The sequence below is a fragment of the Thamnophis sirtalis genome, unplaced genomic scaffold, assembly GCF_051295495.1.
Source record: "Thamnophis sirtalis isolate CommonGarterSnake01/CBP01778 unplaced genomic scaffold, rThaSir2_p1.2 scaffold_7, whole genome shotgun sequence".
NCBI classification, from domain to species: domain Eukaryota; kingdom Metazoa; phylum Chordata; class Lepidosauria; order Squamata; family Natricidae; genus Thamnophis; species Thamnophis sirtalis.
The window spans coordinates 15,871,432-15,886,181 of record NW_028261387.1 but is presented as its reverse complement, the minus strand read 5'-3'; the positions used below and the strand labels follow the sequence as shown (position 1 = coordinate 15,886,181).

The following is a 14,750-nucleotide window of genomic DNA, read 5'->3' as shown; positions in this document are numbered from 1 at the left end:
TAGGCGGCGACTATTTCCAGTCAGAGCAAAACCGGGGTCTGTTCGTCGGGTGCAGAATGTGCGGAGGAGCCGGAGAGGTTTTCCCTGTAAGCGATGGCACCTGCTTCCCACCTCATTCGGGGAAGGGACCAAAATGCAACCAGAATTATTCAGTTCCCGCCGGGCAGTTTAGGCAAACGCCTCAGAAACTTCCCTGAGGACATCCCCACCCTCCCCGCCTTCAGCAGCCCGGGCCGAGGCGCGCCGGAGGGTTTTTTGCGGGCGTCGGGCACGGAGGTAAGGACTCCGGCTCTGGAGGAGGAGGAGGCGCTTCGGAGGGCCGTCATTTCCGTCGTGTGTGAACTGGGGAGGGAGCGAGGGGAGGGACGGCGGCAAGCGGACAAACCAGTCAAGTGCTCTCGCTGCCGCCTCCTCGCTCCTCAGGCCGCCGGTCAGACCTCCCCCCCTCACCCCAAAGACTCGGAGCGCGGAGTGGAGGAAGAGGAAGGCGATAGCGGGGAAAGCCAAGTGCGGAGGGGAGGGGAGGGAAGGATAGGGGAGGGAAGGGGCCGGCGAAGCGCCGCTCGACACGCAACTCGGGATTCCCGCCCTTCCCTTTGGACGGACGGCGCAGCCCGACCTCTCTTGCTCGCCCCGGTCCGGCCATGGGGAACGCCGCCACCGCCAAGAAGGGCAACGAGATTGAGAGCGGTGAGTGAGGCCGGAGGGGGGACGCGAAGGCGAGCTTCTTTCTCCGTGGAAAGCAGGCAGGCAGCTTGCTCTCTTCTCTCCTCTTCTGCCACTCTCCGCCGCTTCACCAAGGTGCGCCGGGACGACCAACGGCAGGCCCTGCGGCCTAGCCTGACGGGTTGCGGCAGTGGCAGCCCCCTCTCCTTTGCCCCGGGCAGCAGGCCTGGAGTTGGAGACTGTGCTTCGGCAAGCGGCTACTCGGTCTTCTCTTCTTGGCCTGCGGGGCCTGCTTTGCGTTAGGTTCCGGGGGGCTCGTAGGTGAGCGGATTAACCCGTGTCTGATAGGGCCACTGGCGGAGAGGGCACGAAGGCAGCCCCGAGTCCCCACCCCCACCCCGTGAAGCGGGCTGCGCTCCCAGGTTCGCTGTAATCAAGGTGCTCCGGCGGAGGAAGACTGAATTAGAGCCGGTGGGGTTTTTTCCTCTCATTCCCCTTCGCTATTTTCCCCTTTTCTGTTTCCCCCCGAAAATCTATAGACTTTCCAGAAAAAGCTTTATGTCATACAAACCTGCCTGGTGAAGAAAACAGCGTAACATAACAATGTAAACTGTGCATTGATTTGTCGGGTCCCCTGTGTTTCCTCTCAGGTAACAGCCCCAGAGATCTCCCTATCCTTTTCCCATGATAAAATCCTTTGCTACGGAAAAAGGATTAGTCCCAACATCTGCAATGTAAAGAAAGCTTCAAACACGTTGGTCGTGTAGAAAGGTTTAAAGTTTTGTTATGTTGGGGGGGGGGAGTATTAATTGATTTCTACTTCCCGGCAGAGTTCTAGTAATAAAACTTGGATCATCCGAAGTGTTAATAACCAAAGGAATAGCAGATGTCCCAAGATTCTTTATTAATATTAGATAACTATTTGGATTAGTCTTTAGCCCATCAGAAGGAAGCAAACAATATTTTTGTCTTGTGCTGTACTAATAATAACCATATTGATTGCTTTTATTTATATACTGTTTTTGTTTTATTTATTTATTTGTATCCCCACCATTATTATTTTTATAAATAATTCAGATGGAGAACATATCCATCACATCTTGGTCCTCCTATTTTCCCCACAACAATAACTCTGTGATGTGAGTTTTGCTGAGAGAGAGTGACTGGCCCAAGGTCACCCAGCTGGCTTTCATGGCTAAGGTGGGACAAGAACTCAATGCTTTTATGTTTTTAGCTTGGTGTCTTTTAACTACTAGGCCAGACTGGCTCTTTCATTTTAACTTACCTAGAGTCATTTTCAAATAGCAGTTTATTTTGATTAGATACATAGTTTGGCAAATAATGTCAGACAGTTTGTTTTATAAACTTAACAACTTAATAAGGTTTTAATTGGAGGAAGCTATGAGTCTTTCAAACAAAATTAAATCTCTGGCTGAATAATAAAATATTATGCCACTGTTGGCTTTCTTGTTATTTCAAAAATGAAGAATGAGTGAAATATATTTAACACCATAATCCACTTTATATTTATAAAAGAAAGTCTACTGAATTCAATTAAATTTGCTCACAAATAAGTTTATATAATATCACAGCCTTAGTCCTACTTAGAGGAACATCTCAAGATTCGGGTACCAGTGGTTAAGAACATTGTATTATAATGAATACATAAACAAGTGATCTTTAAATAATAATATGGATAATAGTTTTCTTGACTTGTGAATGCCTGGTGTGATGAATCAGGTGAGCCTGACATTTGAAAAATAAACCCCACTCATTTTGGATTTTATACCTGAAGAAAGGATTTCCCTTGCAACTGTTGTTGAAACTTTCCTTTCCTGCCATGGTACTTCTTGTGAGTGGTACATTAATGATGTCCCAAATGAACAGTGGGTTCAGAGGGCTATTTATGTAGACAACGTCTTAATCTTGTTTCCAATGCTTTACTTTTTCCAGCTTTGTTTTGCTTCTGCTGAATGTAAGCTGTACATTGAAGGGCTTAAAAGAGACAGATTGTTGGTTCTTACACTGAGATCCTCTTTCAATCTTTTACTTCTCAAATGTGTTGTTTTACAGTTCTGTTATCCCTAGTTAGCATTCCAAGAGTTTGAGGTCTGCTTCTGTAAGACGAAACCTGACTTCTAAAGAAAAACCTCCCACAGCACAGTATGCTTTAGGTACAGAATAGCAAGTTTTGGACATTCATTTCTACCCAAAGAGGGATTCTTGTTTTCTTCACTCTGGAATCCATGTATTTAGTGTACAATTTAGTGATTCCTTGAAGCATTTTGAACAAATTCTATAATCTTGTCTGAGCACTTTTCATTTCTATAAACTGAAACTCTAGTTACCAATTTACAGCGCAAAAGTTGGGTTTCCAGGATTTTGAAGTCTGTAAATCGGTCATCTCTTTACAGTGTATGCATATAATTAAAAATAGTCAAGTATTTGGCTGTGTCCTAGATTTGCTGTTATATGGCAGCATTGATTATGGTGTTCAATAGCTATATGCACTTATAAGCAATTTTGGCCAATCCCTTAGAGCTAATAATGGCTTTGCCTTTGGTGTATTGTTTTCTGATCCTGTTGGAACTTTAAATGCAAAATTAGGCAGTGCATTGTTTGAGAAGAAAATTTTAGTGAAGAACTTTTTTAGGATTATATAATAAAAATTGTGGAATAGTAATATATCTTCTTGTGATTTATTTTTTGATAGAGGGTGGTTAGATTGATCTAATAAAGCTTTGGCTCAGGATCTGTGATTTCTATAATACAGCATTGTGCACCTATTTTTAAAAAACCTAAATATTTACTAAAGAAGTAGTCCACAATAAGAAATTCTGTCTTAACAAACTTGAAGTGTTGGATGATGACATGATGGTGGGAAGAGAGAATGAGTGCAATAAGGCAACTTCTCTTTTGAATCAAGCTTAGCTCTTGGTGACTTCATGGATGTGCACAATACTCATTGGTTTAATTAACTGTGAAGCCAACTGTAGAATAGGAATAATCTGTCAAGGACCAGTCTTGGATGTTTTTTAAAGAAACATGAAAGCGTAGTATCTGCAGGCTGATAATGTTTTGTGCATGCTAATAACATAAAATGATAGTGACTGTAACTAAATATGCTGTATGAAAATGAGATTTTAAAAACTCTAAGCTGGCAAGGAACCATTTGTAAAAGATTCAATCAGTTGACTAAAACAGTGCAACCTCTGTTGGTTGAAAAAGTGAATTTGTGTAATTTATCATTTATATTTACAATTTATAGATAGAATATATTTGTAAATATTAACAAATGTAGAATGTATTAATCAAATAAAATAATATTGTATAAACTTTACTGATCTAGTAACTTTTGGAAAGGCAGAACTCTAAAAGCTAAAATACATTTAGAACTAAGAAACAATGTATACTTTCAAGGAAGTAAAAAAAAATGGGATTCCCTTTAAGATTTTGGTACTCAGAGCATTAAATAAAACATTGAAATATTGATGGTTTCATGATTTAATGAATTATGGTTCACGAAAATTAACAAGTCGACATTTAATATAAATTTTAAAAATGCATTCCTGTGCTGTCCAATTCATAATCAGAATTATATTCGTCATTATTGAAGTTTTATCAGTGAAACTATGAACTGCACAAGATTGAAAAAAAATCTAAGAATGAATGTTGCTGGAGGTAGTCAAATAGTCCTTGACTTACACCACAGTTGATTCCAAAATTTCTGTTTGTTAAGTGAAACATTTGTTAAGTGAGTTTATCCCCATTTTACAGCCTTTCTTGTGACATTTGTTAAGTGAATCACTACAGTTGTTAAGTTAGTAAGCTGGTTGTTAACTGAATCTGGTTTCCCTGTTGACTATGCTTGTCAGAAGGTTACAAAAGGTGATCACATGACCTTGGGACATAGCATCAGTTATAAGTATGAACCAGTTGCCAAGTATCTGAATTTTGATCACATGATCACGGGATTGCTGGAAAGGTTGTAACCCATGATGGCGAACCTATGGCATGCATGCCAGAGATGACACACAGAGCCCTCTCTGTGGGCACGTGTACCGTCGCCAGCTGCTCTACCAGAACTCCAAAAACCCAAAGTCTAGCTGGCTGGTGTGCATGTGCGTGTCGGCCACCTAGTTTTTGGGTTTCCAGCACATGTATGCATGCCGACCAGCTGATCTGTGCGCAGCAGAAACCCAAAGATGAGATGGCCGGCGCACACATGCCAGCTGGTCTTCAGGTTTCTGGTTGGAAAACAAATCCTTGTTTCTGGCAACAGGTATTTTGTTGTTTGTTTGTTTCCTTTACACTGTAATATTCTGAACTACATGTAAATATCTAAAGCTTAAGGAATAAAAACAATTTACATCTGAACCTTTTGCAAGATATTGCTTCAGATTATCTTTATCATCACAAAATTCTGCTACTTATTGTAATATGTATACATACAGAAACAGAAATGCCAATGTTCCAAAGGCAATTAAACTGCATAAGCAAGTTATAAGGATAATTTTCACGAGCCAAAGTTCTTCACAATATTGATCATATGTTACTTTGGCTTTTTGCAAATGTTGGGTGTTTATTTTATGTTTACAGTTTTTGCGCTACCATTTTGACAAGGTGTGAATTTCAATGTAAAAATTTAAACAGAACATAATATATGTGTTTAATTGGTTCTATTAAATTGAATGAGACTTTCTTGCAACTGGCAATATACAGATAAACCTCAATTTACAACAGTTCATTTAGTGACCAAAGTTGCAACAACACTGAAAAATGGAATTTACAACTGTTTTTCAAGTTAGCATCTTTGCAGCATCCCCATGATAATGTGATCAAATTTCAGATGCTTGGCAACTGGTTCATATTTATGACCGTTGCTTGTGCCCCAGGGTCACGTATCTCTTTTTTCAACCTTCTGATAAGTAAAGTCAATGGGGAAACCAGATTCACTTAACAACCAGATTACTAATTCAATAACTGCAGTAATTCACTTAACTGGGACAAGAAAGGTTGTAAAATGGGGCAAAAGTCATTTAACAAATGTTGTCAACAACATAAATTTTGGGCTCAATTGTGGTCGTAAATTGAGGATTACTTATATTTTACTTTGAAAATGAGTTCTGTGATTTCAGAATTTTTATCTCTCAAGGATAAGCTTTCCTCCGGATATAGAGATAGAGCCAGAAACCTACATCCCTTGTGTTTGTGCTCAGTATTCTTGCATAGGCTGCCTCAGAAAGAATAGTTGGCTCTTATTAGAAATTCGAAATGATCACTCATAGAAAACTTTCAAAATTAGATCAAGAACACTTAAATTTTAGGGGCCAAGATTTATATCATTCCCTAGTTAACCACAAAATCATTGGATACAGAAATGTGTATTTTTAAGAAGAGTTATGCAGAAACATGTTAGCCTTAATTTGCCTTAAAGTATCATAAATTGTAAATAAAGCAATTGGAAATATTTTTACAAAGGTACTGCACTTTTCATAGCTAGTGATAAGTGTGCTCACCCTCAGAATTGTAACACATTCTTCATATTGGTTAAGTAACTTGCTCTAATCTAAACATGCATGCAAGTGGATCTATTTTTTATGGATCTTTCATTCTAGCTTCGCAACTGGATAATGAGACCTTGGGAGATGAAAAGTATGTAGAAGTTTATTTGCAGGACTGTACATGCTTAAAGTAATAAAAAACAAACCCAGAATCACAGATACAGGAAATATTTACTATAAATACTTTATACTAACTGCCAATATTGGTATTACAGATAAAAAAGGCCACCTGTAAGTTGCATGTTGTTCCCATGTAGACAGATATTTTTTTGATTTAAAAGTAATTGTATGCAGTTAAGTTTTTTTTGTAATTGACGAAATGTTTTTAAGAAGATGTTGCTTGCATGTTTGAAGTTTAATTCTTAGAGTTCTGTATTATTAAAGGTTCCCTTCGCACATATGTCCTGACTCTAGGGGGCGGTGTTCATCTCCATTTCAAAGCCGAAGAGCCAGTGCTGCCTGAAGACGTCTCTGTGGTCATGTGGCCGGCATGACTAAACACTGAAGGTGCACGGAACGTTGTTACCTTCCCACCAAAGGTGGTTCCTATTTTTTCTACTTTTATTTTTACATGCTTTCAAACTGCTAAATTGGCAGAAGCTGGGATAAGTAGTGGGAGCTCATGCTGCTGTGCTGTGCTAGGATTCGAACTGCCAAACTTCCGACCTTTCTGATCGACAAGCGCAGCATCTTAGCCACTGAGCCACCGCATCCCTTTCTGTATTATTACTGATCTTGATTTTAATGCTCAGCAGCAATGTAATAGTTGAGAAACAGAAATTTGTCTTTTAAGTTATAATATGGTATTCAAGCATGGTATTCTCAATGGGGCAGGATCTAAAAATAAGAAATAGGGACATTTCAGAAACTATGGCAAATGCTTTTTTGCTGTAATAGGTTAAATCTTATTGCAAGTACCTGCTTCAATGTTACTTTATTGTAACATAGAAGTAATTTAATCATCGATGTGTGGCGTCCATTTGTCTGGAATGTTAAAATTGGTTCCACTTTAGAAATTTGAAAACCACTATACCATCCCCAAGTGGCAGAGTTAGTATTACCCAAAGTAGAAGTTGAATATTCCAGAGTTTTCAGATCTATTTCATTCTGTACATACCTAGTGGGAATAATGTATATGAACTTTCTGGATATATCTTAAATTGCGAGATGAGCCACATTTAATCAGCATGCATTTTAAAGTTATAAATTATTTACTTATCAATATTAGCAATTTTATCCAGTTGATTTTGAATGTCCTTTGAGTATTCCTAATTTGTGTTTCATTATGGAGGGGTTTTCATTGTTTGCTTTGCAAGAAATAGCCAAAGCATTTCACTTTAAAATTCATGAATAATTTCTATTCCTTTCAATTGATTTTTCTATTTTTGGTTATTATATAAAGACACATAATAGTGGAATGTTTTAAACCCGACTGCAACATTCCTGAATTTAAATGGGTAGAGACTTATTTTAACACAGAACTTACTAAATAGCTATGATATGATAGCGATATGCAAACAAGATTTTTGATTTGTATACTGAAACTATATATAATAATGTGATTCAGAACATTTTAATCTAGTTACACTTCTTTAATACATATTTAGAGTGTTCTAGCATGTGATAAGGGATAAGCTAAGACACTGAGCTTGTTGATCAAAAAGGTCGGCAGTTCGAATCCCTAGCACCACGTAACAGAGAGCTCCCGTTACTTGTCCCAGCTTCTGCCAACCTAGCAATTTGAAAGCATGTAAAAATGCAAGTAGAAAAATAGGAACCACCTTGGGTGGGAAGGTAACACCTTCGGCGTTTAGTCATGCCGGCCATATAACCATGGAGACGTCTTTGGACAGCGTTGGCTCTTTGGCTTTGAAACGGAGATGAGCACCTCCCCCTAGAGTCGGGAACTACTAGCACATATGTGCGAGGGAAACCTTTACCTTAGCATGTGATAATTCTACTGCAACATATGAAGGTATATTATCTGAACCATTTAAAAGTTACTGCTTAGTATCATAAGATATCCTTATGAACATACAGTAGTTGAAAGAAAGTTTTTTTAAAAACGGGAATGATATATCTAGTACAGTACAGAACCCTAATAGTTTGATGTCTAATGCCATTAGTATCATAGCAAACAACTAAAGATCTCTAATTTTTAATTACAAAATATTATTTTGCAATCTAATGAAATTGCATCTTACCAAAATAGTGAAACTGCCTGCATATATTTGCTTGATTACTAATAACTGAGTATTCTGATTATCTTTTTCTATTAAATATGTAATCATCAAAGAATGATGAAATACAGGTAGTCCTCAACTTATGGCTGCAGTTGGGACCAGAATTTTCATTGCTAAGCAAATAAGTTGGGCCTATTTTTTTGTCACAGTTGTTAAGCAAATCACTGTAGTTGTTCAGTGACTCACAAGGATGTTGAGCAAATCCAGCTTCCCACACTGACTTTGCTTATTGGAAACCAGCTAGGAAGAGCATAAATAGCAATCACATGACCCCAATATATTGGCTGTTTAAAAATGTTTCTTCATGTTTTTCACCATTGTAGTGTGAGAATATAGAAATGCAGATGTGAAGCAAACTTTGCAGTAAAATAATTAGTCATGTACGTTATTTTTGAAAGGTTAAAAATTGATAGAATGTGAGGTAGTGTATTAATTTGAAATACAGTAAGTTAACTGTCAAGTTAGTGTGAGATGGCATTAGCCATATTGTTTAAAATAATTTAAATTCGCTTTTTGAATAGTTTGATATTTCATTATCAACTTCACATGTATTTAAAAATTATCTTTTCACATGTGTATGTTAATTGCTTTCATATATTTACCAACATGAAAGAAAATTAGCTTTCTTTGTTTATTGTCTAATCATACAAGCATATATCTTTATAAGTCTGCACAATGCAATACTTATTTGTCTTTAGCAATTACTAATTCTTAGTACACATTTTCCTGTGTCACTTCCATTTGTTAATTAGAATAGCTCTGTAAATTTTTAGCATGATGTAAGTAGCTTTTCTCCCCTGTTTTAAAATAGGGTACCCCCAAATATTTTATCCATTAATTATGATTTGGCATATACATATATTCTTGGACAGGTTTCTAGATAATGGTATAGATTTGTTTTTTTTAAAAACCAAAGAGAAAGTTTTCTGTATTAAATCCCTACTTCATAGATTTTATTTCTGGTAAAAAGTTTTTCTGTTCTGAGTAAAAAGTTTTAAAGATATTAAAACATGTTTTAGGATTATGGGAAAAACATAATTTTGAATTTCAATTTTACAATGCTAACCTGCTGCTTTCCTTCTGAGTTTAAAATAATAAAATATTATGATCTTAACACGATTTGGTAGTTCCAATTTGATTATAACAGTTAGACTGAAAATTTTATAATTAAGCTTGCGTAATATATAAAAATGGATACTGAGTGCCTAAAACTATAGTACCGGTAATTACTTCAGTGAAGTAATTCTTTGAATTATATTATGTGAATGGGTATGCATATTTGTAAAGTTAAATAGTGAGCATAGTGGTGGTGTAAATAGATATAGCTACATTAGTTCTTGCACAGTGGGGGAAGATTCTTTGGGTGAGAGGAATTCATATCAGCATTGGTTGGTGCTTGGAGGCCTATTTAATTCAGTGCAGAGAATTTCATCCAAGTTATTAATGTGGACAATACAGATCTTGTCTATCCCCTTCTTGTAGAAAAAAAAGTATTGCAGGACTTATCTACCCAAATAGAATATTTGGACTTTAGTGCATTCTCACTATTCCATTTGGTACCATTGGGGAGTAGATGCAGAGGAAGAAAGAAACGAGGAATGAGGAGTCCATGGTATAGTTTCCCACCTTAAGGTTTGTATATGGTGGTATGCCACACATAATTTCTAGTTTTTTTTCAAAACTACCAACTGACCCATTTCTTTGTAACCCATACTGGTCCAGAATAATACCATGGTTGATGGTATCCAAGGCTTCCAAAAAATCAGAGAGACAGGATCAATACACCACCCCATCCTGAATTGACCACAGACCATAAATAAGCACCACACATACCACCTCAGTACTGTACCCCAGTCTAAATCCTAGTTGGAGATGATCCACATAGTCTGCTTTTTCCATGGCCTTGGAAATTGGAAGTTAATTGTCTTCTCAACAACTTTCCCTAAAAAGAGAAAATTGAAGATTGGATAAAAATTGTCCATTTCAGCTGGTTCCAAGGAAGGTGTCTTGAAAACAGACTGTGCCATCCCATCTCTCAAAGAAGCATTTACTACAGTACTGCAGGAATCTATCCATATGTCAATTCCTTTGAGGCCTTAACCAACCAAGAATAGTATGGATGAAATATATTAACAACAGAGGGAACTGCGGAAAACTACCTCTTTTCTATTGGCAAAGTTCAGATTAGATGCAGTTCCACTAAAGTTACTTTTATGTTTGCCATGTTTGAATACTATAGATTCTTTTTCAAAGCTCCTCAGACATCACTATTGGGTTACAGAGAAGTTAACATTGTTATTTCAGTACTTTGAATAGAATGCTTAATTTTAAATTTGTACTATTTATACACTTAATATTCAATTTGCAGCAACCTCCAAGTATCCATCCTCAAAAGATATTATTAGGCTGTAATTCCTTTAACTGAAAACACATTTGAAGAGTGCCAGACTGAGAACATTTTGCTCAACTTTCTTGGTATATTCATGATCTGTAGTTTTGCAGAATTTTATATTCTTGGCAGCCTAAAATTCTTTATTTCTATATTTAGCAATTCATAAGTAGGACTTCTGGCTGCTTTTGAATGGATGAATTCACAGAATTAGAGTGCGGGTGACATTAATTTTAGACTATTTGAACAAATTCTAAGAAACATTAACTTTGAAAATATAAATATGTAACTTGGATCATTTTCCATAAATAAATGAGCAAGGTTTTTTTGTAGCTTATTTATATAATTTGATTCCCTTTATCTAGTTTTAGAACTTGTTAGAGAACAAATCAGTTTTAGGTTATATTTATGTAGAAATATTGACAATCCAAATGGGTTTGTAAACTTTTTAACACCACTGTAATAGGCTAGTTAAATTTGTGCTTTAGTTTTATGGTTGCCAAAGGCTTTCTGGGATAGTTATATTTAAATAATCAACAACTTGAAGTTCAAACTTGCAAACCTTTTAAAGAATTTTATTGACCAATAAAATATTTAGGATTCATTTACTCACTAGTGCTCCATAGTACTAGTAACTACTCCTTCTCTTCAATTAGAAAGGTGCAAATTCCAAACCATCGATCCACATTTTGATAAAGGTTAAGCTGGTAATTCAAATACAGAATAACGCCAAAATAAGGTATCTCAAACTATATTTACACTTCATGGCATGTTATGGCTGAAAAGGACACTAACATCACATACTGTATACACTGAACAATAAGGGCATCTGCAGGATTATACTTCTTTTGTCAAAATGATGAGTGTGGTGCCACATTGCAAACTACCTCTTTTGAATATATGTGCTGGTCAGATTGACCTGCTTGGACTCCCACTGCAGGCATCACTGTTGCATTACAAGCAAAAGCAGAACTTTTCTGACACTTGTATCAGGTATGCTGAAGGCCATGTTTTCAAATAATCATGCTGCACATTTAAATGGAATATCATGGTGAATGGTAGCTATCTAAAGTTTCTATAAGATAGTTTTCCTAAAACATGTATGAAAACAAAATTAAAACTATTCTAAGTTTACTAATAGTTCACTGTATTGCATTAAAAAGTTAAACAACCTCAAGTCCCACCACTATGTGTGTATCATATATTAAGTTCCTTTGATTTAATTATTGAAACACTTTTTTTTTAGCTTTACTATGCAAAGCAAAATTTGTGCCAGCTCGTAGCACTGTAAGGAAAAAAGAGCTGTCTCTAACTTTCATCTATCAAAGTTTGGAGAGAATACTACCAGTGGCTTTTAGAAGTTTATTAATTTATATGCATGCTATGTAGTAGAGAAAATAAATCTAACACAATGGAGACTACATTCTTCCCTTTCCCCCCTCCCACCACCAACCCCATCATTTGACATCACCAGTATTACATCCCGTTCAGCTCTTTGTCTAATCCTATCAGACCCAAATTGACACACACTGTCCCCTGACAAAACTTCTGCAAGCCTATCTAGACTAAAGAATAGAAGCTTCCTCACATCACAGTCCAAGGGCACCCCTAATGTGGGAATCACAGCATAGTACAGTACAACCTCTGGTCATAAACGTTTCTGATCATGACCAAATCAAGTTCCGACCAAAAAAATTGGAAAAAGATTGAATGTGGTCATCAACACATACTCGGGTGGTGATCAGACACGGCCACGGCTTCTGCACCATTTTTTTGTGTAAGCGCCAAACAACAGCAACTTCATGTGACCGCTGCATTAATTTTGGTTAGGTTCGGGTCATGACCAAATCAGGTTGCGACCAAAGTTATGGAATGAATTATGGTTGTGATCAGAGGCTCAATCAGCCTTAGCATTCAATCTTCTTAACAGTGGACTCCCTCAGCACTTTCTGCTGTTCTTCAGAAGGCTCATGTCCTATTAGTAAAAATGTCAAGATAGTGATTTAAGACCTGACCAGCTGCTACAATGATGCAATGATTCACTGATGTAATGATGAGAATGAGTCAACAAGGTTTTTGGCTGTTATCCCTTTAAGAGCTTGTATAATAAGAAGAGGTACTGTTCAGGTATCTCTCTTTGGATGTGTGTTCTTCCCTGCTGTAATTTACTGATTGTTTGACTCCTGCCTATAGTACTTGTATGCACAGTATATATTTTGTAGATATAACCATTACTTCTTACAAACCTCTGCTGTTATTGCTACTGAGTTATCTAATGTAGTCAACCTATGCGCACTGACAAAAAAATTGCCTGTACAATGTGAAGGCACAACAGTGGAACCTCTGGTCAGGACCATAATCCTTTCCAGGACTTTGGTCGGCACCTGATTTGATTATGACTGAAAGCAAGACTGACTGCGCATGCACGCACAAAAAAGAAGGCATGTAAGGGGAAATTGTTGTGGCAGGGAAAATTGCGGCTGCGATTGAACGCCACCCGAGAATGTGTTTGTGAACAGAGTGAGACATTTTAGTGGATTTTTTGATTGGCATCCGATTTGGTCATGGTCAGAAGCGTTTCTGACCCGAGTACCTAGATTCCCCAAACTGGCCATCAAGCAAATCCAATCCCTAAGATTCCCCACCATACAGCCCTCAACGTCCATTAAAAAATATTTGGTTTTCCGGGTCCCTCTTTCTTGTAAAAGCAGACACCTAATTATAGCTGAATGTGAGTGAAGTTGGAGGAAAGACATTGTTCTCCTTTAATTGTTTCCACAAATGTTGCCTGTGCCAGAAAGCTCTGAAATTATTTATTTATTTATCTATTTATTTATATATTTGCTGCCTATTTTTTGAAAGGGTCTGAGTAATTATCTGTCTTTTGAAAGGATCTGGGTAATTAACAGAAACACCACCAAACAATTCCCTCCAGATAATAAATAAGCTCCAATTTTCTTTCTCTCTACTATTTCAGAGACAAAGAAAATTATAATCCAACAACAGCTATTCATCAGAGATGATTACATCGCTGGGTTGAGAAACTGAGTTATCAATTATATATTTTAAAAAAATACTATTGACAATATTTACTATCTTATTATTATCCATTTTAGAAGCTTGACGTAAAGTAGGATAGAAATGTATTATTTTTTATTCTCCCTTGTTATTTTTATAAATAACTCAAGGCAGCAAACATACACAACACTCATATTTTCCCATAACAACAAACCTGGGAGGTGGGTGGCCCAAAGTTATCCATCCAACTTTCAAGGCTAAGATAGGACTAAAACTCATGGTGTCATGGTTTCTAGTCTGTGCCTTAACCACTAGACAAAACAGGTTCTTATACATTATTAATATTTATATTAATATTAATAAATTTTAGAAATATCTTAATACATTTATAACTACTGAATTATTTAAGAAATGTATAATATTTTATTTATATACACTACATTATTTTAGATTATTATTTAACATGTTTCCATACAAATAGGAATGGAAAAAATCCAAAAATTGGTCTGCTTTCATCTTATATAAGTAATGTTTTAAATCAGAGACTAATATTTAGTATATCATTTTGAAGTAGAATTTGTCCCTTTGCTATAAAAACATTTTACTAGTTTATCGTGTGCCCCTTTTGGCTGCATTTTAATGTTTCAACAATAGGTGCCAGTAGTTATCTTCCGAATTTAAAATAGAAATGTGATCAGGGCTGTCATAGCAACAACGTCCTCTTAGCATTGTTATTTATAGAACTGCTGCTCCCTCTTTTTTTTTTTTAGATTGTCAGGCTAAAGAAAGACTCACTAAACATCTTTTTAGAAAGCTTTAAAAAGATCAGTAAATCTCAGTTCTTGACTGATTTAAACTTCATTGTATTTC

At 36.7% G+C, this 14,750-nt stretch overlaps 1 protein-coding gene across 1 annotated transcript in view; it reads left to right on the top strand.

Moving 5' to 3' along the window:
* Positions 1-374: 374 nt before the first annotated feature.
* Positions 375-14,750, top strand: part of PRKACB (protein kinase cAMP-activated catalytic subunit beta) — a 75,655-nt gene continuing 61,279 nt past the window's right edge. Inside the window, exon 1 of the mRNA XM_087719390.1 lies at positions 375-690. Coding sequence (XP_087575516.1) covers positions 645-690 — 46 coding nt within the window. The 5' untranslated portion in view covers positions 375-644. The remainder of the gene's footprint in view (positions 691-14,750) is intronic.